This window comes from Rhincodon typus, chromosome 15 (assembly GCF_021869965.1).
Source record: "Rhincodon typus isolate 14 chromosome 15, sRhiTyp1.1, whole genome shotgun sequence".
Classification (NCBI taxonomy): domain Eukaryota; kingdom Metazoa; phylum Chordata; class Chondrichthyes; order Orectolobiformes; family Rhincodontidae; genus Rhincodon; species Rhincodon typus.
This window is the reverse complement of record NC_063346.1, coordinates 17,403,893-17,425,321: the sequence shown is the minus strand read 5'-3', so window position 1 is coordinate 17,425,321 and position 21,429 is coordinate 17,403,893. Positions and strand designations below refer to the sequence as shown.

Genomic DNA, 21,429 nt, shown 5'->3' with positions numbered 1-21,429 from the left:
CTTCCCTCAACCCCCTCCCAACCCATTTCCACTGTTCTAGTTTGCAGTTAGGCAGGCATGGTTCTAGTTGTGATGGAATCCTTGCTTTCAAAGCTTTTTTTTAAAACACAGCCTAATTGAAAAGACTTACTCCTCCAGTTTCTAAAGAAATTAAGACTGAAATTAGTTTAGGAACTTCTAGGAGACTGAAACTAGTTGAAACCATATAAAAGGATATCGAGCCATCGGAGGTCAGATAATCTTTTTGGTACAGTTCAGACAGCTGAAGAAGGCAGAAGCGAGATGCAGAAATTATGGATAGGCAAGTATGCGCATGTACAGTTTTTGTGAAGCTGGTTGTGCAGTTTTGATAGCTAGGGATCTGGCTACGTCCCAGAAAATGAGGAGCTGAAATTCTTTGTGAGAATTTGTGACTGAGGTTTTCGTATGTGTTGAGTGGACAGTCAAGCTAAACTGCAAGGCAAGCCTTTATACCTGGTGTTTAAGGTGTAGTTCATCATTTATAATTGATCACAATTTGTTTATTCATGTTTGATTTGTGTTAATTCTAGATTTTAGAGGATAGGTGTTACCCGAGATGGTATTGCTTTGTTTGCCTCTCAAAGTCAAAAACATTACTTTGTTTTAAACAGTGGACTTTTGTGGCCTTGTTCTTTCATTAAATAACTGATATTTCAAATTCCTTCTTTTCTAATTCTTTGTTTAGAAAATCTTGACGAAGGTTTTAATAATGATTTACTTGTCTTCACTGGGGGTTTCATTTGTCTGGTTATGTTCACACATGTTGAGTCTCAGACTTGTTTGTTCAAGCCCTAGTTTAGAGACGAAGGCATGTAATCCAGGCTGACACACTCATGCAGTACTGACTGAGGGCTAATCTGCCAAAAATGGTGTTTCTGATATGATGTGAAACCAAGGCCCTATCTGCACTGAAATGGAGCAGAAGATCCCACAAGTTTCCAAGAAGACCTTGAGTTTTCCTCCATCAGCACCACAAAAACAAACATTCATCTCTTTAACACCCCATACCATATTCGTCTGATTATGTGATTTTGATACCTGGTTCTTTCACGTACACTAGCCATTCCTACCCAGTAACAAAAAGAGTATCTTACTGGAATTACTGATTCCATAAAGCTTAGGCAAGTTTGGTAAGTAAAGATTTGATTGATCTAAGGGGTAATGTTCTGGGATAGAAGTCCCATCTCTGGATGTGATGACTAGGGAGATATGTCTCATCAATCTATTTGTATGTGTTAATGAACAAAAAGGCTTTATTGGTGAAATTATTAGGAGTGGCCAGCAGGGGGCTGAAATTAAAGCAATAAAATGTCTTGAACAATATTTTGTTTCAAAGCAGCATGTACCACCCAGCAGAGATTTACCATAAGAAAAACTGATCAATTAATGATTTTTTTTGGTCAGGTGTCATCAGGAAAGTTACAATGGAGGGGACAAAACAGTCGAGGGTCTCTCGTCCTCACAAGATCAGTGAATCATCAAAGGTTAGTGTAATCTCATTCATGAAAATCAGCATCTGATATTGTTACTGTTTAATGAGCAAATTCCTTGAATTGCATAATATTATACTTGTTGAAATGTTTCCTCATCTATATGGCTCCAGCAAGAAACATTTTATAGTTTGCTTACTCAACAAAACTTATTGAGACTTCCTCAGGAGAACATGGGTTTAATTTGATTTGAATTGTTATTGTCACATGTACTTGGGTACAGTGAAATGTTTTGTTTTGCATACAGTACAGATAGATCATACCATACAAAGATCATAGATTGAACATACAAAGATTGAACAGAACGAGACATACAAAGTTACAGCTCCAAAGAAGGTGCACAAAAAGCAAGATCAACATTAGATTTGAAATTTGAGAGGTCCATTCAGAAGTCTTGTAACAGTGGGGAAGAAGCTGTACTTGAATCTATCGGTACATGTGTTTTAAGCTTTTGCATATTTTGCCTGACAGAAGAGGTTGGAAGAGATTATAACCGGGGTGGGAGGGGTTTTTAATGATGTTGGCTGCCTGTCCAAGGCAGCGAGAAGTGTAGATGGAGTCAATGAATGGAAGATTGGCTTGAGTGATGGTCTGGGCTGTGTTCACAATTCTTTGTAGTTTCTAATGGTCCTGGGCAGAGCAGTTGCCATACCAAGCCGTGGTGCATGCTGATAGAATGCTTTGTTTGGTGCATCTGTAGAAGTTGGTGAGTGTCCTTATGGACTTGCTGAATTTTGATGTCCTGAGGAAGAAGAGGTGTTGTTGTAACTTCTTGACCGTTGCATCAACGTGGGTGGTCCAGGACAGTGTTGTTGATCATCACTATTGGGAATTTGATGCTCTCGACTGTCTCCACCTCGGCTCCATTGATGTAGATAGGGGCGTGCTCTCCTCCTTGCTTCCTGCAGTCGATGATCGGCTCTTTCGTTTTGCTGATGTTTAGGGAGAGATTGTTATCTTTACCCCACACAACACCACCAAGCTCTCTGTCTGTTTCCTGTATTGTCTCCTCAATTTTGATATCCGGTCTACGATGGTGGTGTCGTCAGTGAATGTGTAGCTGGAGTTCAGATGAAATTTGGCCCTCAGTCATGAGTATACAGGGGGTATAGTAAGGGGCTCAGTATGTTGGTGTTGAGGATTATCATGGAGAAAATGCTGTTGCCTGTCTGATGGCTGTCTGTGAGTGATATATTTTCTTATGATAGGTGCGCTTTTTTTTTAAACAGGTCATTAGATTGCATTCCGTTTAAAATAGCATTCACTTATCCTACCCAGTAAAATGCTTGTGTGTTTTCTACACTACAATAGTGGTCAATGTTCCTTCTAAGATTTTAACAGCCATGCACCAAACTGCTCACAGGCCACACTCAACTTTACCAGTTCAAACATCATGGAAGCCATAATTTTAAAATATAAACTGCAAAAGGATGCAACAGTTGTATTCTGCTCTGTTCAAAGTAAGTTTGGAATTAATTAAGTGACTACAACTGAAAAGTACTTAATTAGCTGTCGTATACTTTGTGGCATCCTGAAGTCACAAAAATACCAGTCTGTCTTTTTTTCTTCTGAGATTGGCGAAGCTGAAACTGTTTTCCTTGGGAAAAGGTTGCCCTGAGATTTGTTAGAGCTTTTCAAAATTGGGGAGGGGGTTTCTAGACAGAGTAGATTAAGGTGGGAACTGTTCACCTTGGAAGAATTGAGACTTACAGGTTATAGGCAGAAACAATCGTGACATGATGAAAAACCTTTTACACTGACAGAATTGGTATCTGGAATGGGCATCAGATCTAAATATGTTTGCAGGACTTTCCCTTGACTTAACTACCTCACATCAGCATGGAGGACTAGTTCACCGAGGGATGCATTGAGTTTGTCAAGTAAGGATTTAAACAAAAGGTGCTGAAGGGCTTTTGCTTGAATTGAGTTATCTTAACAACTTTCATTACATATGAAAACATTCCATAATTTTATTTGCTAATCCTTGCTCGTGGATTATAAAGTGGCAATTGACGAGGTAAAATCAGGATAATTCTGTGATATAAAGCAAATTCTGTATTTGACCCAAATATGGCTGGCCTACAGTCAGTTATGGAGACCTGTTTCTTGACTGAAGTGTTTTTCTCAAGCACTTGTGCCTTTTTGAACTTGTTGTAGGTATCTTTATCTTGCTCTCTCTTTTAAGGGTTAAAAGGGTGAGAAGATCCTCTTTGCTTTTGTGCACACGCAAAACCTAATCAGCTGGGCTGTGTCGGTCATGTCAATGGATTAATTGAAATGCAGTGAGAAGCATTCACAGTCCTTCAAATCCTGCTGCAGTTACTGAAGGATGTCTTTGGACAAAGATTCTACTCCTCTTGCTACTGTGAAAGCACAAAGTGATATGCTCCGGATTGCTGTTATTTCTTCTTTGTTTTTAAAGTCTCTGAATAAAGAGTCAATGGCACAGTTATTGCTTCATTAATTACTTAGCTCTCTGTGAATGATTTGTTGTGTTTTGCCTGAAAATGGGAAACCTACCCTTGAATTTATTGTGCATTGTGAGTGGTGCTATTCCAAATTTCCCTTTTTACTCATCAACATCGAGAAACAGGAAGAGGAGAAGGCCGTTCAGCCACCCTAGAGTCCATTCCACTATTCAATAGGATTGTGGCTGATCCGACATTCCTCATGTCCACTTATTTTTTACAGTTGTGAACAGAAATTCATTGTCACATTTCATGTGGATGTTGTACTTTTGTGGCTTCTTTTCAGGTGGTACAGGTTCATGGCTCATTATTGTTGCTTCATCCTTGTAGTTCCTGATGTCACTCTGCTACTGGTCACACTGCAGGTAGGTCTCTGGATCTGTGCTTCTGGAACATCCAGATTGTTGCTGGCTGCTTCAAGTGTGGAGGCATGGACGGTCATTTTGATGCTTCTGATTTGTTTCCAGGGGCTGTGGTCAACTTGTATTACTCAGATACTGGATATGGGTGTGTTAGTGTTCCCTGTAATCTTTTTCCCGTCCTACATGAGCCTATCATAAAGCAGCTAAAGAAACAAAGCTGCAGGTTTACAGACAGTGGCAGAGGATTTTGCCTAGTTGAGGTGCTGTTGCAGAGAGACTTTGTGAACATGATGGGCTGAATAGTCTCAGATGTTTCCAGTATCGTAATATATTGGCTTCACACGTCAGTTCCTTTTTCTTTATATTTCATTGTTTTCCCTACAATAACAGTACATCTGGCCCAACTGAAACATGATGCAACAAATAGGGCAGAAGAAGACCCAAAAGAGCATCTACTTTCTGTCCACAGATGCTGCCAGACCTGCTGAGTTTCTCCCAGCAATTTTTCTGTTTTTGTTTTAACTCAAGACCATACTTTTGATCTGAAGCCAATGGAGGGGATTACATAAGGAGGGAGAAAGGAAACTGTCACAAAAATTTTTCTCCCTTGTTTCCTGGGTCAAGTGAAATCCAGGAAGACCACCATGCTTCTGTCAATGTAGCTCAGTGACATAGTAGCTAATACTTCAGCATATCTATACTGTCCTTCCATTACACGGGTTTGCATGACAAATCACTTCCGTGATGTTTGTTAACAACATTAGTTTATTATCGGTTAAAATTTGATTCCTGGAATCATGTGACATTGTTTAATGAGAATTTTTCCCACTGTTACTGGCAAAATATGTTGTGCAAAATTCAAAGATTGAACGTGTGTAAAACCAGATGTCATTATTATCTTGTTTCTCCTTCCACAGTCATTACCTTGGATCTTTTACCTAGTGGATTGCACACTGGTCCTCCCCTGCCACTAATTCATTATGGATTGAAGCAAGTTAGGAAAATAATGTTGCTCATTGGAATTGAATTGAGAAGTTCTTCTGGATCTGCTTGTTAATGTCTGACCAGTACCCTAAAGTTCATTGTCCAATTGTCTGAAAGCTCATGGTGGTCCTGTCATATAAGCCCAATGAACATTATGTCAATGTTACAGGCATCCACAGCTTAAAATACAATACTTGTGTAAAAGACAAGCTCACTTATTTTTAATGTCATCCAAATGATAAACATTCTATGCTTACAATAAATGTAACTAAAAATAGTTATAATTTCACAAAGTTTTAGTCAATGCATATCCCCATTGTATCGACCTATCATGAACACGTTTCACCTTTACCAAATTTATTTTTGAAAAAAATGACATGAGCCAGTTGCAAACGTTCCAGGTTGTGATGAAGGGTCATTGAAGTGTAACATTAACTCTTGTTTCTTTCTACGTGTTTAACCTTCTGTATTTGCAGCATTTTCTGTTTTTTTTTTTGTTTCAGATCTTCAGCATCAGCAATATTTTGTTTTTGCTTGACCGATTTTATATTTTTTCCATAATTTGAAGATTTTTTTTAATGGATTTTAAATAACAGTAGTGTGTAAAATACATGCTGTCAGATCAAGAGTCATTTTTATCAGTAGCAATCAATTTATTTATTCGTATTTTCTTTTCTGTATTTGTTCCTGGGGACAATTAGATTGCCGGAGTGCAGCAAAGAAACAGAAATTGGGCAAAGCAGCATGTGATCATGATGGAGTATTGTTAATTTTCTATTCCCCCCTCATCTGTTAAGTGAACGGAAAATTTGAAAAACTTCCAATATCAATATTAGCAACTGATTTTGTTTTCCCACTGTATTTGATTAAAAAAAATTCCATAACTTCAGGAACAGAAAGCCATTCCCTCTGAAATCCTTGGTAATTACTGTCCTGCAGCACTGCCTCCCTAATTTGATTCCTATGGTAAAGCATGTAAGCTAACTGTTCTACTGGACACAAGATCATTAACATACTTCATATTCCAAGTGACAAGATTTTATCTTGCCCCTGCATTTGCACTTCTGCAGTGAAAAAGAAGGAACACATTACACACTAAGAAAATAAGTGGTAAAATCTGGTCAACTCATACCAAAATGTTTAGGTAATGTTGTAAATATATGAAAGGGAATTTGCATGTCGCCTTTGGCCAGTATTAAGTGCTCAAAACCCCATGGGTTTGTTGTGACTTCACAGTATCCATATCACTTCATAGATCACAGTCTGCTAACTGCCTAGTACTTCTGTTGCAGGAATGAATAATTGTAGAATGCGTCATAGTTGGTTGGGTAAATGCCATGTTTTTTACATTTTTGCATTTATTTAGATCATTAAAACTTTTTGATATTCTTTAAAAATCCAAAATCTATGCAACCAGATGTAAAATTTTAACTATTACAAGCAAAGTGTACAATTTTTTTTACTTAATGTTAACTGCCATTGCATAATCACTGGTTATTTTGTGATGATTTGCTGTTCTAATTACTTAGTTGTAAAAGAAAGCAGGGTAGTATTTACGTTTGACTACATACTTATTTATGCCAGTACAAAAATGTTACAACATTGTTTTGGTTGCTGCGGCTAAAATGATAAGTCCTGAAAACGGTGCTCCACTTAATTAAAATTATACTGGCACCCAGCTGAACTTAACAAAGACAAATTGATTTTCAGAATTTGAGAGCACAGCTGGCTTGAATTGTGCGATTTACGTAACTACTTTTGGCCACTGGCCAACTTAGCAAAACAATACTTTTAGAATTGTTTATATTGCAATTGCATGGTAAAGATGTTTGGAAAGCAATAAAGAAACAAATATAATTGAAAAGGATTTGAATGTGATTTACCGGTCATAATAATGGTGAATATTTCTAATGAAGCTTGTGTCAAACTAATTAATACAGAACCTAATGGGCATTAGTCTGTATCAAAACAACTTATTCAGTCCTCAGCAGGGTATTGAGTAATTCACAGTACTGTAGTTTGTGTGCTAATAAGTGAATACTTAAATATATGGTGTGAACTCAAAAATGCATTTATCAAGTACATAAAGTTTTTATACCTCAATAAACAGTCTTAGGATTTCCTAAGTGCACATTTCAACTCCAAAATGCCGGATGATAAAGTAAAGTGAATTCTCTTTCAGGTGTACAGATGGGCGGATCATTCTAGTGTCATCCTTCAGGGGCTAAATGAGCAGAGACAGAAGGGACTGTTCTGTGATATCGTGCTTGTGGCAGATGAACAGAGAGTGTCTGCCCATAGGAATCTATTGGCTGTTTACAGTGACTATTTCAATTCTATGTTTACAATTGGAATGAGGGAAGCTTATCAAGAAGAAGTTGAGTTGGTTGGAGCCTCTTACATCGGTCTAAAAGCTGTGATTGACTTTCTCTATAGCAGTGAACTCCCTTTAGATGGTGGAAACATTGACTATGTGCTGGAAACTGCTCATCTTTTACAAATTTGGAAAGTCGTGGATTTTTGTTGTGAGTACCTCGAGAGTGAAGTTAGTGAAGAAAACTACCTTTATCTTCAAGAACTGGCTTCAATTTATGACCTAGAGCGACTGGACTGTTACATCGATAGTTTTATTCTGCATGGTTTTGGTACACTTTCCTTCACTCCAGAATTTTTGCAGAACATATCTGTGCAAAAGCTTTGTCTTTATTTGGAGAGCAACAATGTGCAACATGAATGTGAGCATGACTTGCTACAGGCTGCGCTGCAGTGGTTAACACAGAGTCCTGACAGAGTGCAAGATGCTCGCCTTGTCCTCAGAAACATCCATTTCCCACTTATACCCAAAAGTGATCTATTGCAACGAGTTAAACCAGCAGTGTGCTCCCTACTTCCCAAAGAAGCAAATTGTGACGTGTTCTTGGAAGAAGCAATATATTATCACAATAACATTACAAAACAACCAGTACTTCAGAACAAGCGTTCTTTCCTTCGCTCAGATATTGAAAGACTATTGTTTATTGGTGGGGAAGTGTCAGAACGTGGAGAAGAGCTAAGTGATGATATGTGCTTTTTTGATGCGACAAAAGGGCAATGGTTTTCTGAAACAATGCTGCCTGCAAGACGGAGTCATCACTGTGTGACTGTCTTTGGAGGATTTATCTTTATGGCGGGTGGAAGCTCATCCCGTGATAATGGAGGTGATGCAGCTTCAAATGTCCTTTATAGATATGATCCTAGATGCAATCAATGGTTCAAGGTAAGTTACTTCTCTTTTATAACTTGACATCACTTCTTCTATTTAAACATGAAAAATGAACACGTAAAATTTACACCTTCCAGGTGTACTATTGACATCACATTATAGTGACCAAGTCACTTAGAGGTTGATGGCCTTGCATATTAAATTGGCAGAAAAGCTGTAAAAGGCAGCTGAATAAATGAGTTCAACAAACTGCAATTGATGTACCTTGAAAAGTTAAAGAAATATTTGTTCCAGATCAATGAGAAATATTAAAATCTCTCCTGTGGGTGCCTACCTGACTTGAAAATTTTAAAATCAAGTGTGAAAGTACATCATTTAACAGACCTTGGAAAAAATGAGTTTATTTTCTGTACTACGTATACTTTTACCTCTGTTCATTTGACAACTGGGGAAAGTAAATATTGACACTGGCATTTTTACAGTAGCAGAAACAAGGAAGGATAATGATATGCCAATGAAATCTGCTAGTAAGCTCCAATTATTTGTACAAAAATATAGCTCCACTGAGCTTGCAATATTTTAATAGACATAAAACTGAGATATTTACTAGCATTGCAAAATATCCATGAAAAAGGACCCCTATTTGACAAACTTGCAAACTAATTTAGTAGGTTTTCTGATAAACGGTAATTTATTCAGTTTCCTGTTGAGCCATTAATACCTTAAACATTTGACAAATTTTGGAAATTTGTCTTGTACAATAGCTCTGGCAACTGAAATAAAACAAAGAATTGCAGATGCTTGAAATCTGAAACAGAAAAAATGACTGGAGAAACTCGGCAGGTCTGGTAACATCTATGCAGAGAAAGTAGAGTTAATGTTTCGGGTCCAGCAAGTGCTGTTCAAAACTGAGAGAAGTTAAAACTGTTTCCATCTCCAGATACTACCAGACTTGCTGAGTTTCTCCAGCAATTTCCATAAAAATTATGATAAGCCGGAGGACAGGAAATTTTTTAGGAACCAACAGTGATTTTAAAAAGCTCATAAACAGGGAGAAAATTGATTTATAAAAGTGAATTGGTAAGAAATAAAAATGCAAACAACAAGAGCTTCTGCAGATATGTAAAAGAAAGAGTAGCTAAAGTAAGTGTTGGAACCCTTAGAGAATGGAATGGGAGCGTTGGTAGCAGGGAGTAGGGAAGTGGCAGGTAGTTTAAACCAATATTTTGTATTGATCCTCATGATGGAGGAGACTATAGACATCCTAAAGATAACAGATGAGCAAGATGCTAATGGGAGGAAAGCTCTTGTAATAATCTCTATCACAAGGACAAAATATTTGACAAACTAATGGGACTAAAGGCAGACAAGTTGCCAGGACCTGATAGTCTGCATCCAAGGGTTTTAAAGGAAATGGCTACAGAGATAGTGGAGTCAGTTATACAGGACAGAAACAGACCCTTTGGTCCAACTCATCTGTGCCAACCAGGTATCTTAAACTGATCTAGTCCCATTTGCCAGCATTTGGCCCATATCCCTCTAAATCGTTCCTATTCATGTACCCATCCAGATGGCTTTTAAATGTCGTAATTGTACCTGCCTCCATCACTTCCTCTGACAACTCGTTCTGTACATGTGCCATCTTCTGTGTGGAAAAAGCTGCCACTCGGGTCCTTCTTAAATCTTTCTCCTCTCGCCTTAAACCTGTGCCCTCTAGTTTTGGAATCTTTTAACTTGGGGTAAAGACCTTGGCTAATCACCCTATCCATGCTCCTCATAATTTTATAAACCTCTATAACGTTACCCCTCAGCCTCTGCTCTAGAGAAAAGGCCCCAGCCTATTCAGCCTCTCCCTATACCTCAAACCCTCCAATCCCGGCAGCATCCTTGTAAATCTTTTCTGAACCCTTTCAAGTTTAACAACATCTTACCTATAGCAGGGACACCAGAACTGAATGCGGTATTCTAAAAGTGGCCTCACCAATGTCCTTGTATTTGGATTTGGATTTTCAGAAGGCATTAAATAAGGTACCACAAAAGATTATTGCACAAGACAGGAACTTCCTGTATTGGCGGTAATGTATTCGTGTGGATTGATTGATTCACACACACTAGGAAGATTTGGAATAATTGGGTCTTTTTTTCAGTTGAGTGTACGTAAATAGTGGAGTGCTACAGAGATTGGTCATAGGAACTCAATTATGTACGATCTATATTAATGATGTGGAGGACGAGCAGAGTCTAATGTATCCAAATTTTCTGCTGTTACAGAAATTATTGGGAGGGCATGTTGTGATTAGGACTTGAGGAATCGACACAGGATGTAGATAAGTTGAGAAAGTGGGCAAAAATTTGGATAGAGTTTAATGTAGGAAAGTGTGAAGAATCAAAAGGCAGACTATTATTTAAGTGGAGAGACTCCAAAAATGCGGAGCATAGAGGGATCCATATTCATGTGCAAGAAATATATACAGCATGCAAGTGCAACAAGTAATTTAGAAGGCAAATGGATTTTTGCCCTTTTTTTTGCTAGGGGTTGAAATTTCAAAAACACGGGAGTCTTGTTGTAGGGTGTTGGTGAGATCAGACCTGGAGTACTCTACAGTTTTGGAACCCATATTTAAGAAAGAATATATTGATGTTGGAGGCTGTTCAAGAAATTCACTAGACTGATTCTACTGATTTCACTAGGAATGAAAGGGTTGATTTATCAAGAACAGCTAAATATGCTAGGCCTTTATTCGTTAGAGTTTAGAAGATCAAAGGTGATGTAATTGAAACATAGAAAATTCAGAGAGGCTTTGACAGAGTAGATATTGAGATGTTTCCACTAGTTGGTAATCTAAACTTGGGGCATAGTTACAGAATAAGGAGACTCCATTAAAACTGAGATGTAAAGGAGTTTCTGCTCTGTGATAGTGAATATCTGGAATCCTCTATTCCAGCGTGTTGTGGAGGCAACTTCAGATTGAAAGCTGTTTTTCTGTAATCTGTTCTTTATAGTGAGAAATGTGATTTTAGATTTTTGAAAGCTGCCTATTTTTACTTTAGATTTTTAGATTATTTAGACAACTTTTTCTCCGAATGATAACTGAAAATGTGTAGCTCTGCATGTTGGACAGTGCAAATGTGAGGTTTTTTAAATTATTGTAGTCTTTGATCATTTGTGAGGAATTAATTTATGTAACTTGATGTTTTCAGCTTTAATTATCAGAAATCCTGCAATTCGTGATAGACATGCAGAGATCACGTTTGTTTACTTTGGATGTGAAGTGATACTTAACAGACAACAAAGGGTCAATGTACTACAGAGTTAATTCTAAAGGCATTAGAAAGAGAGCTGAAAAGATAGTTCCAGGGATGAAGAACTTCAGCTGTGACAATAGATTGGAAAAATTGGGACTGTGTGCCTTGGAGAAGAGAAGGCTGAGAGGAGATTTGATAGAGGATTCAAAATTGTGAATGATCTGGACAGAGTGGTCAGAAACAAGCTGTTACCACTCTGAGTAATAGATATGTACAGACCCTTCTGTTCAACTCATCCATACTGACCAGATATCCTAAATTAATCTAGTCCCATTTATCAGCATTTGGCCCATATCTCTGTAAACCCTTCCTATTCGTATACCCATCCAGATGCTTTTTAGATGTTCTAGTTGCACCAGCCTCCAACCCTTCTTCTGGTCCTTATACATGCACCACCCATTAAGCAGTTGCCACTTGGGTCACTTTTAAATCTTTACCCTCTCTCTTTAAACCTATGCCCTATAGTTTTGAACTCCTCTCCCCTGGGGAAAAGACCTTGGCTACTCGCCCTATCCATGTCCCTCACGATTTTATGAACTTCTGTAAGGTCACCCCTCAGCTTCCAATGCTCCAGGGAAAACAGCCCCAGCCTATTCAGCATCTTCCTGTAACCCTCCAACCCTGGGAACATTCTTGCAAATTTTTTCTGTACCCTCTCCAGTTTCACAACACCTTCCTTATAGCTGGGAAATCAGAAATGAATGCAGTATTCCAAAAGTGGCCTAACCAATGTCCTGCAGAGTCGCAACATGACCTCCCAACTCCTTTACTCAATGCACTGACCAATAAAGATAAGCGTACCAAACACCTTTTTCACTATCCTGTCTACCTGAGACTTTACTTTCAAGGAAAATGAACCTGTACTCTGAAGAAGAGTCTAGGCCTGAAACGTCAGCCTTCCTGCTCCTCTGATGCTGCTTGGCCTGCTGTGTTCATCCAGCTCTACACCTTGTTATCCCTGTACTCCAAGGTCTTTGTTTGGCAACTCTCCCAGGACCTTACCATTTAAGTGGATACTTCCTGTCCTCGTCTGCCTTACCAAAATGCAGCACCTTGGATTCCTGTAAATTAAACTCATCTGCTGCACCTCTACTCATCGGCTTATCTGATCAAGGTTCTATTGTACTCTGAGAGAATCTTCTTCACTGTCGACTACACCACCAAATTTGATGTCATCTGCAAACCTACTAACTATACTTCCTATGTTCACATCCAAATCATTTATATAAATGACAAAAAGCAGTGGACCCAGCACCAATCCTTGCAGCACACCACCAGTCACAGGCCTCCATTCCAAAAAGCAACCTTCCACCATTACCCTCTGTCTCCTATCTTCAAGCCAGTTATGTATCCACATGGCTAGTTCTCCTTGTATTGCATGTGATCTAATCTTGCTAACCAGTCTACCATGTGGAATCTTGTCAAATGCCTCACTGAAGTACATAAAAACCACGTCCACTGCTCTGCGTTCATCAATCCTCTTTGTTACTTCTTCAAAAAACTCAATCAAGTTAGTGAGATGTGATTTCCCACTCAAAGCCATGTTGACTATCCCTAATCAGTGCTTGCCTTTCCAAACACATGTAAATCCTGTCCCTCAGAATCCCCTCTAACATCTTGCCCACCACTGATGTCAGGTTCACTGGTCTATAATTCCCTGGCCTTTCCTCACTACCTTTCTTAAATAGTGGCACCACATTGGCCAACCTCCTGTCTTCCAGCACCTCACCTGTGGCTATCAATGATGCAGGTATCTCCGCAAGGGGACCTGCAATCATTTTTCCAGCTTCCCACAAAGTTCTAGGGTGCATTTGATCATATCCTAGAGATTTGTCCACCTTTGTGCATTCTAAGACATCCAGCACCACCTCTTCTGTAATATCTTGAAAAGTGTCGATATCCCTATTTATTTGTCCAAGTTTTCTAGCTTCTATATCCTTCTCCCCTGTAAACCCTGGTGTGAAATACTCGTTTAGTAGCTCCCCGATCACCTGCAGTTCCACACATAGGTGGCCTTGCTGATCATTAAGGGGACCTATTCTCTCCCTAGTTACACTCTTATCCTTAATGTATTTGTAGAATCCCTTTGGATTCTCCTTAACCCTATTTGCCAAAGCTATTTCATGTCCCCTTTTTGCCTGCCCCATTTCCTTCTTAAGTATACTCCTACTGCCCTTTTACTTTTCTAGGGATTCACTTGATCCTTGACATATGCTTCCTTGTTTTTCTTGACCAGAACCTCAATTTCTCTAGTCATCTTTCATTCCCTATACCTACCAGCCTTGCCCTTCACCCTAACAGGAACATACTGTCTCTAGTGTCTTTGCATCTGATATATTTGAAGGCTTCCCATTTTCCAGCTGTCCCTTTTTTACCTGCGAACATCCAATCAACCAATCAACTTCTGAAAATTTTTGCCTAATACTGTTAAAATTGGCCACCTTCCAATTTAAAATTTTAACTTTTAGATCAGGTCTATCCTTTTCCATAACTATTTTAAAACTAATAGAATATGATCACTGGCCCCAACGTGCTCCCCCACTGACACCTCGGTCACTAGCCCTGCCTTAATGCCCAAGAGAAGGTCAAGTTGTGCTCCTTTTCTCGGGGGTGGGGGGGCGGAGGGGAGGCGGCGGGGGGCGCGGGGTGGGTGGGAGAGAAAAGTTCCAGCCTTTCCTTAGAGATCAAACCCTCCAGTCTGGGTCAGATCGTTTGTAAATCTTTTCTGCACCCTTTCCATTTTAATTATCACCTTCCTAAACCAGGGTGACAAGATTGTATGCAGTATTCCAAAATTGGCTTCACCAATATCTTGTACAGCCACAACAAAGAGTCCCAACTCCTGTATTCAGTGCACTGACCAATGAAGGCAAGTGTGCCAAATGCCATCTTCATCACACTGTCTACCTGTGACGCCACTTTCAACAAACTCCACAACTGCACCCTAGATCTCTCTGTTCGACAACACCCTTTAGGGGCCCTACCATTTAACTGAAGTCCTGCCCTGGTATGTCTTACCAAAATGCAACATCTCTCATTTATCTAAATTGAATTCCATCTGCCATTCCTTGGTCCTTTGGCCAAGATCCTGTTATACTTTTAAATAACCTTCTTCACTATCCACTATAATCATCAATTTTGGTGTCAAACCATGTCCCCTATATTCTCATCTAAATCGTTTTATATAAATGATGAGCAACAGTTGACCCAGCCCCTATCCTTGCGGCACCCCACTGGTCACAGGCCTCCAGCTGGAACAACAACCTTAGACACCATCCTCTGTCTGCTACCATCAAGCCAATTTTGTATCCACTTGGCTGGCTGTCCCTGGATCCCATTTGTTCTAACCTTAGTAACCAGTCTACCATGCGGAACATTGTCAAAGGCCTTACTGAAGTCCATGTAGACAACGTCTACTGCTCTGCCTTCATCAGTTTTCTTGGTCACCCCTTCAAAAAAATCCTCATTAGTGAGACACAATTTCCCATGCACAAAGCCATGCTGACTATTCCTAATCAATACATGCTTTTCCAAATGCATGTAGATCCTGTCCCTCAGAATCCCCTCCACCCACTAATGTCAGGTTCACCGATCTGTAGTTCCGTGGCTTTTCCTTTTCAGCCTTTATTAAATAATGTCATAATATTAGCCACCCTCCAGTCTCCCAGCACCTCACCCGTTGCTGTTGATAATACACGTTTCCACTGGTTGCCTCGCAGTGTCTTCCCTAGCTTCCCACAATGTCCAAGGATACACTTGATCATGCATCAATACCTTTATGCATTTTATGACCTTCAGCACCATTCTTTTATAATGTGGACTCTCTTTTCAAGACATTGCTATTTATTTCCTTAAGTCCCCCAGCTTCCCTGTCTTTCTCCACCATAAATACTAACACAAAATATTCATTTAGGATCTTGCCCATCTCCTGTGTTTCCAAACATTGATGGCCTCGTTGATCTTTAAAGGGCCCTAATATTCCTTTTCAAATAGCAGTGCAGGATTATTGGAGAATGACAGGAAGTGAACTGCTTATTTGAATTGCAAAACACAGACACAATGGGCTGAATGATGTCCCACTGCACTGAATTGATTCTGTGATATACGCGCAAGTGTATTTCAGAACACAAACTTTCACATTAGGTCTTTGTTAAATAGTGAATAGTATTTAAAGTTTCAGTAGAATGCCGTGTAACAGTTAAGTAAAGTAACTGCATTTATCATATGTAGTTTCTTAGATGTTCTAGATTTGCTTTTCAGGTTGCTCCCATGAATCAGAGACGAGTGGATTTTTACTTAGATGCTTTTGCAGACTTTCTGATAGCCGTTGGAGGAAGGAATGAAAATGGTGCTCTATCCTCTGTTGAAATCTACGACCCCAATAATGATTCTTGGTCCTATGTCGCTGGCCTACCAAGGTATTGCAATAACTTTTCATATGTTTAGTGTTGTACAATTCTGTGGATCTCTGTCTGTAGTAAACACATGCAAATGAGCTGAATGATTCATATCTTAAATGTGTGAATTGGTTTTCAGTGATGTATTTTTAAACTATCCTTTTGTACAACAGTAGCATAATAGATTGAATGCAGAAGACACCTTGAGATGCCTTGTCTATGAAACAGAAAAAGCATACGGGATAAGAATAAAGGAACCATGACCTAGTCATCAGAAATGGGAGAGGTGATTTGAATTTGGTTGTCAAAAATTAATTTCAAGGCAAGGTTTGAGATGGAGGGATTAAGTGGGAGTTAGCAGGTGCACTTATATTTCAAAATGATCAAAATTATTGTACCAGTGTACAAAATGATCTCTGGTTGTCTGAATTGCCGATGAAGATTGCTACTAATGTCTGAGTTTGAGTGTCCTATACTGCATTGTGAGAGAAAACAGCGTTTTTGGCACTAACCTGTTACTATGAGCTGGATGCTATTAAGCCAGGTTCCATATTTACATTGACAGTGAGCTGTGTAACCATGCCTCTCCCAAGCCCTCTGCTATCTCTCTATTATCAGCTGCTTATGTGTTGACCAGTATCTCCTCCTTTTAAGAAACTTCTTAAAACTTTTTGGCCAAATATTTAGTTTTGTCCTAATCCTCTCTTTCTGGCACTGTTTTTGGCTTTTTTTTTGCCTAAATGTTTCTGTTTTGTGGCCCATCATGTTTTACATTTATAAACATTGTATGAATTCAAATTGCTGTATATTAATTTTAAAAAGTAGCCCATGTGATTTACCCTATCATTACAGACACTTTTTCCTCCTTATATCTATAACAATAGATTTAAATTGTATGAATCTATTGCAGTATATATTTGTTACAATTTCCATTAATGAAATCCCTGTTTATCTTTTGTAGGTTTACATATGGCCATGCTGGTTCAATATATAAAGAATTAGTGTATATCTCAGGAGGTCATGATTACCAAATTGGACCCTACAGAAAGAATCTTCTTTGCTATGACTATCGAACTGATGTTTGGGAAGAAAAAAGACCAATGATAACAGCTCGAGGATGGCATTGCATGTGCACACTGCAGGATCATATCTATGCTATAGGTGGCAGTGATGATCACATTGAGTCTATGGAGAGATTTGATATTTTAAGTGTGGAATGTTACAGCCCACAGTATAATCAATGGACCCGAGTTGCCCCTCTCCTCCAGGCCAACAGTGAGTCAGGAGTGGCAGTTCTGAATGGAAAAATTTATATTCTCGGTGGCTACAGCTGGGAGAATACAGTGTTTTCAAAAGCTGTGCAGATATATAACAGGGTTGAGAATAAGTGGCACCGTGGCCCAGACCTCCCAAAATTAATTGCAGGAGTGTCAGCATGTAGTTGTGTGCTTAAACCTCGGTCTCCAGAGAAGAAACTAAAGACTAAACACTAGGACTGTTGTAGATCGTAACCAGTTCAAAAAGGCACAACCTCAGGATGTCTGTTAGTTTGATTTGAATTCATCGGGATGTAGAAAAAGCACCAAGCAATCCCAACTACCGTTGTTTCTGCCATTTGGCAGTATCGTTGAAAAGAGCCACCTGTTCTATTTATTCACAGTTATTGCTATATATATTGCTGTGTTAATGTATAATACGTTGCTTTCTATGACATATAGAAACTGAAATTACTGTGCAAGGGATCCTGAAATGTGAATATTAGTTTTTTTTAATATATTAAGAACAATACCTTGACGAGGTTGGGGTTAGATTGAGAAGCGCTTTCTCCATTCAACCAGAGTAAGCTTTCTAACATGACTTCTAAGTCTATTGGGGACAGAATTCATTTAAAAAGCCACATCCAATCTTAAGTTATTTCTGTATGTGCATGAATGAGTGACATGCATGTTTGGGCTTCCAAGCAATCTGGTGTAATTTTTATGTATCTAACGTCTACCAGGCTCAATGTGACTAAAGTTGTGTGTTTGCTAAGATATGTGATATTTTGTTGCAATGGCCAAACTGGGTGTGTAAGATAAGCAGTGTTAAGGTAAATGCCTGAATCAGTTGAAAGGGTGGTGTTACAAGCATAATATAATATGACACTGACAGTCTCAGTCTCATATCTAGCAATCAAGTGTGTGTTATTTCTAACGTAGCAATTGGCTATTTTATACATCAGTAAGTTCAAAAACAAATAGAAGAAGTCAACACAATCACCAATTAAGAGAAGTTTTAACAGTAATGAAGTAGCTTTGAGTATTCTCCATTTTTTAAAAATCATATTTTGTTTTCTGCTCACGTCTCCACCAGTGTTGTGTTTCGATGGAAGCTGCAGAAACTCAAATGCTTTCCTGCCATAGTTAAAATCAGAAACATTCCTGTGTAGGATGAAGTTCCATCACTGAAGTATGAATGTTCTGCAGATTATGTTGTACTTTTTAAAATGTCCTTTACTATCAGAATCAAAATCTATTATTTTGAAAATAATGATCAATTGTATTTTCTTCTCATGCGAAATTGTAAAATAGTTAAGAAATGGTCAGCATTTTCTGCACATCTGACAATTCTAACTGTTCAAGCACAAAAATCTGAAATCTAAATATAAGATTGCATCTTTTGTCTTTTAAAATATAAAGCACATATGTTTCCATGTTTTTGTAACAAACAGCTGAACATTATGAAATGTAGCAATAACATACCTGTAAGGCTTTTAGATTTCTAAAAATTTTTAGACTTTTAACAATATGCTTGGACAACTCAGCATGTTTTTGAAAGCACAAGTCCTGCCGTATCCCTTTCAGTGTACCTTTTTAACAATATGCATTCAAAATTTCAAAGGTCTTGCTCTTTCTATTCCTCCCTGCGTGCACAAACAATTCAAAGGAATAATTGCAACATATTTGGACTATTAGTAATGGAAATAGACTTCTATATGTCACCATATTTACTTATTTTACCATAAGGCATTAGAAATGTACTGACATTGGGTTTTTATGGAAGGCAGCTTTTTCTTTATATTAAATTACTTTTAAAAAGCATAGCTGACGACTCATTGAGCTTGTAGCTGATTCACTGTACGAGAGCTATTTGAATGTGTAGGACTGAGGGCTGAATTTGCAAAGGCTCTTCAGTACGTGTGAGATTTTTAGTGCTGTGCATTGCTTATCTTATTTGCCTTTTATGCCTCTTTTGTAGGAATATGCAAACTGACAAGGCTGTGTGCCTGCCTTTTGGGTACAATTCTTCACATTTCTTTGCTAATTTGTATATTTTTATAAAGGGTACCAAGAAGACAGCTTTGCACGTTTGATTTTGTTTTAAAGAAGCACTTTCCACAGCAGAAGTTTAATGTGGCAAAAACAAAATATGCGTAGCTGTAAACACCAGTAATGGTCCCAGATGGAATAGTTGACAGGATGAATTATTTCTCAAAGTAACTATGGAACTGGTATTTAAAATGCTGGAAACTCGCATCTGACAGCATCTGTGGAGGGGTTTTAAAAAAAATACAGTTCATGTTTCAAGGTTGATGACCTATCATCAGAACAGAGGTGTGGAGGTCAGGCAGAGAGTTAACTTCAGAGAAGTTACAAGAAATGCTGAAAGTGCACTTTGCAAAGAACAAAGGAAGAAAGAGCTGCAGGATAAATAAACGTAGAAATGTATCAAAATATTTTTTGTGGGAAGCTGGATTGTAGGTTTTTATGGTCAAAAGTTTACTCTTTCCTGAAATTGTAACTACATTTTCAGAAACTTCACTTATTTGCTACGAGTTGTTGGATGAATCCTGTTCATCGCTGTTGCCTGGTTCTGCAAGTGTAACAAATATTTTCAGTCAATTGCAAGCACTCCTGTTGCTGACTGCAGGTCTTGGCTGCTTAACTACAGCCAATTAGGTGAAGTTGGCAACAAGTATGTGGACAAAGGGATAACAGTGTGGAGCTGGAGGAACACAGCAGGCTAGGCAGCATCAGAGGAGCAGGTAAGCTGACCTTTTGCATCGGGACCCTTCTTCAGAAATGGGGGAGAGGGAAGGGAGCTCAGAAACAAATAAATAGAGAGAGAGAGGAGGGGTAGGGCTGGGGAAGGTAGGTGGGATGGTGATAGGTGAGTGCAGGTAGGCAGTGGTGGGGATTGGTCAGTGAGGTGGGAGGAGCGTATAGGTGGGAGAGAAGACGGACAGGTTGTGTCAGGTCAAGGAGGCAGGGGTGAGAGGGAGGGTTGGTTGTAGGATGAGGCCGGGAGTGGGGAGATTTTGAAACTAGCAAAGTCCACATTGAGACCATTGGGTTGCAGGCTCCCAAGGCAGAATAGGAGGTGCTGCTCCTCCTTGGGACCCTACAACCCAATGGTCTCAGTGTGGACTTTGCTAGTTTCAAAATCTCCCCACTCCCGGCCTCATCCTACAACCAACCCTCCCTCTCACCCCTGCCTCCTTGACCTGACACAACCTGTCCGTCTTCTCTCCCACCTATACGCTCCTCCCACCTCATTGACCAATCCACACCATTGCCTACCTGCACTCACCTATCACCATCCCACCTACCTTCCCCAGCCCCACACTCCTCTCTCTCTATTTCTGAGCTCCCTTCCCCCTCCCCCGTTTCTGAAGAAGGGTCCTGACCCAAAATGTTAGCTTTCCTGCTCCTCTGTTGCCTGGGCTGCTGTGTTCCTCCAGCTCCACACTGTTATCTCTGACTCCAGCATCGGCAGTTCTTGCTATCTCTTGAGTGGACAAAGGGACCTTTTGCAGTTAAATATGAGTCGTTGTCATCCTGATTTTCGTATGAAATATGGAAATATATTTCCATTTGGAATACACTTGGAGGTGGGAAACACATCCCTGCGGCTTTTCATAGTACAGTAGCTGTTAGATCTTAGGACATTACATCAAAAAGCTACAGATCTCAATACAATTCTATACTTCAAAAAACATAAGATCAAATAACATAAAAGGGCACACATGCCATTTATTTGCTTTAAGATGAGTAAGACAATTATTATATTGTGAAGGTACCATAAATTATAAAAATCATTATAAACAGATGTGTAGCAACTATACGATGTCCGTTTTCAGCAGTGTATTCATATGTCTAGTACTGCCAACCAAAATGTACAGTGTTTCCTTGTACAAAATAGCGTCTATTTATTTTGATA

The 21,429-nt window shown here is 39.1% G+C and overlaps 1 protein-coding gene across 1 annotated transcript in view; it reads left to right on the top strand.

The window, feature by feature from the left end:
* klhl36 (kelch-like family member 36) overlaps positions 1–20,272 on the top strand; it is a 20,736-nt gene extending 464 nt beyond the window's left edge. Inside the window, exons 2-5 of the mRNA XM_020524680.2 lie at positions 1,426–1,505; positions 7,508–8,581; positions 16,094–16,251; positions 17,192–20,272. Coding sequence (XP_020380269.1) covers positions 1,446–1,505; positions 7,508–8,581; positions 16,094–16,251; positions 17,192–17,723 — 1,824 coding nt within the window. The 5' untranslated portion in view covers positions 1,426–1,445 and the 3' untranslated portion in view covers positions 17,724–20,272. The remainder of the gene's footprint in view (positions 1–1,425; positions 1,506–7,507; positions 8,582–16,093; positions 16,252–17,191) is intronic.
* The last annotated feature ends 1,157 nt before the right edge of the window (positions 20,273–21,429 follow it).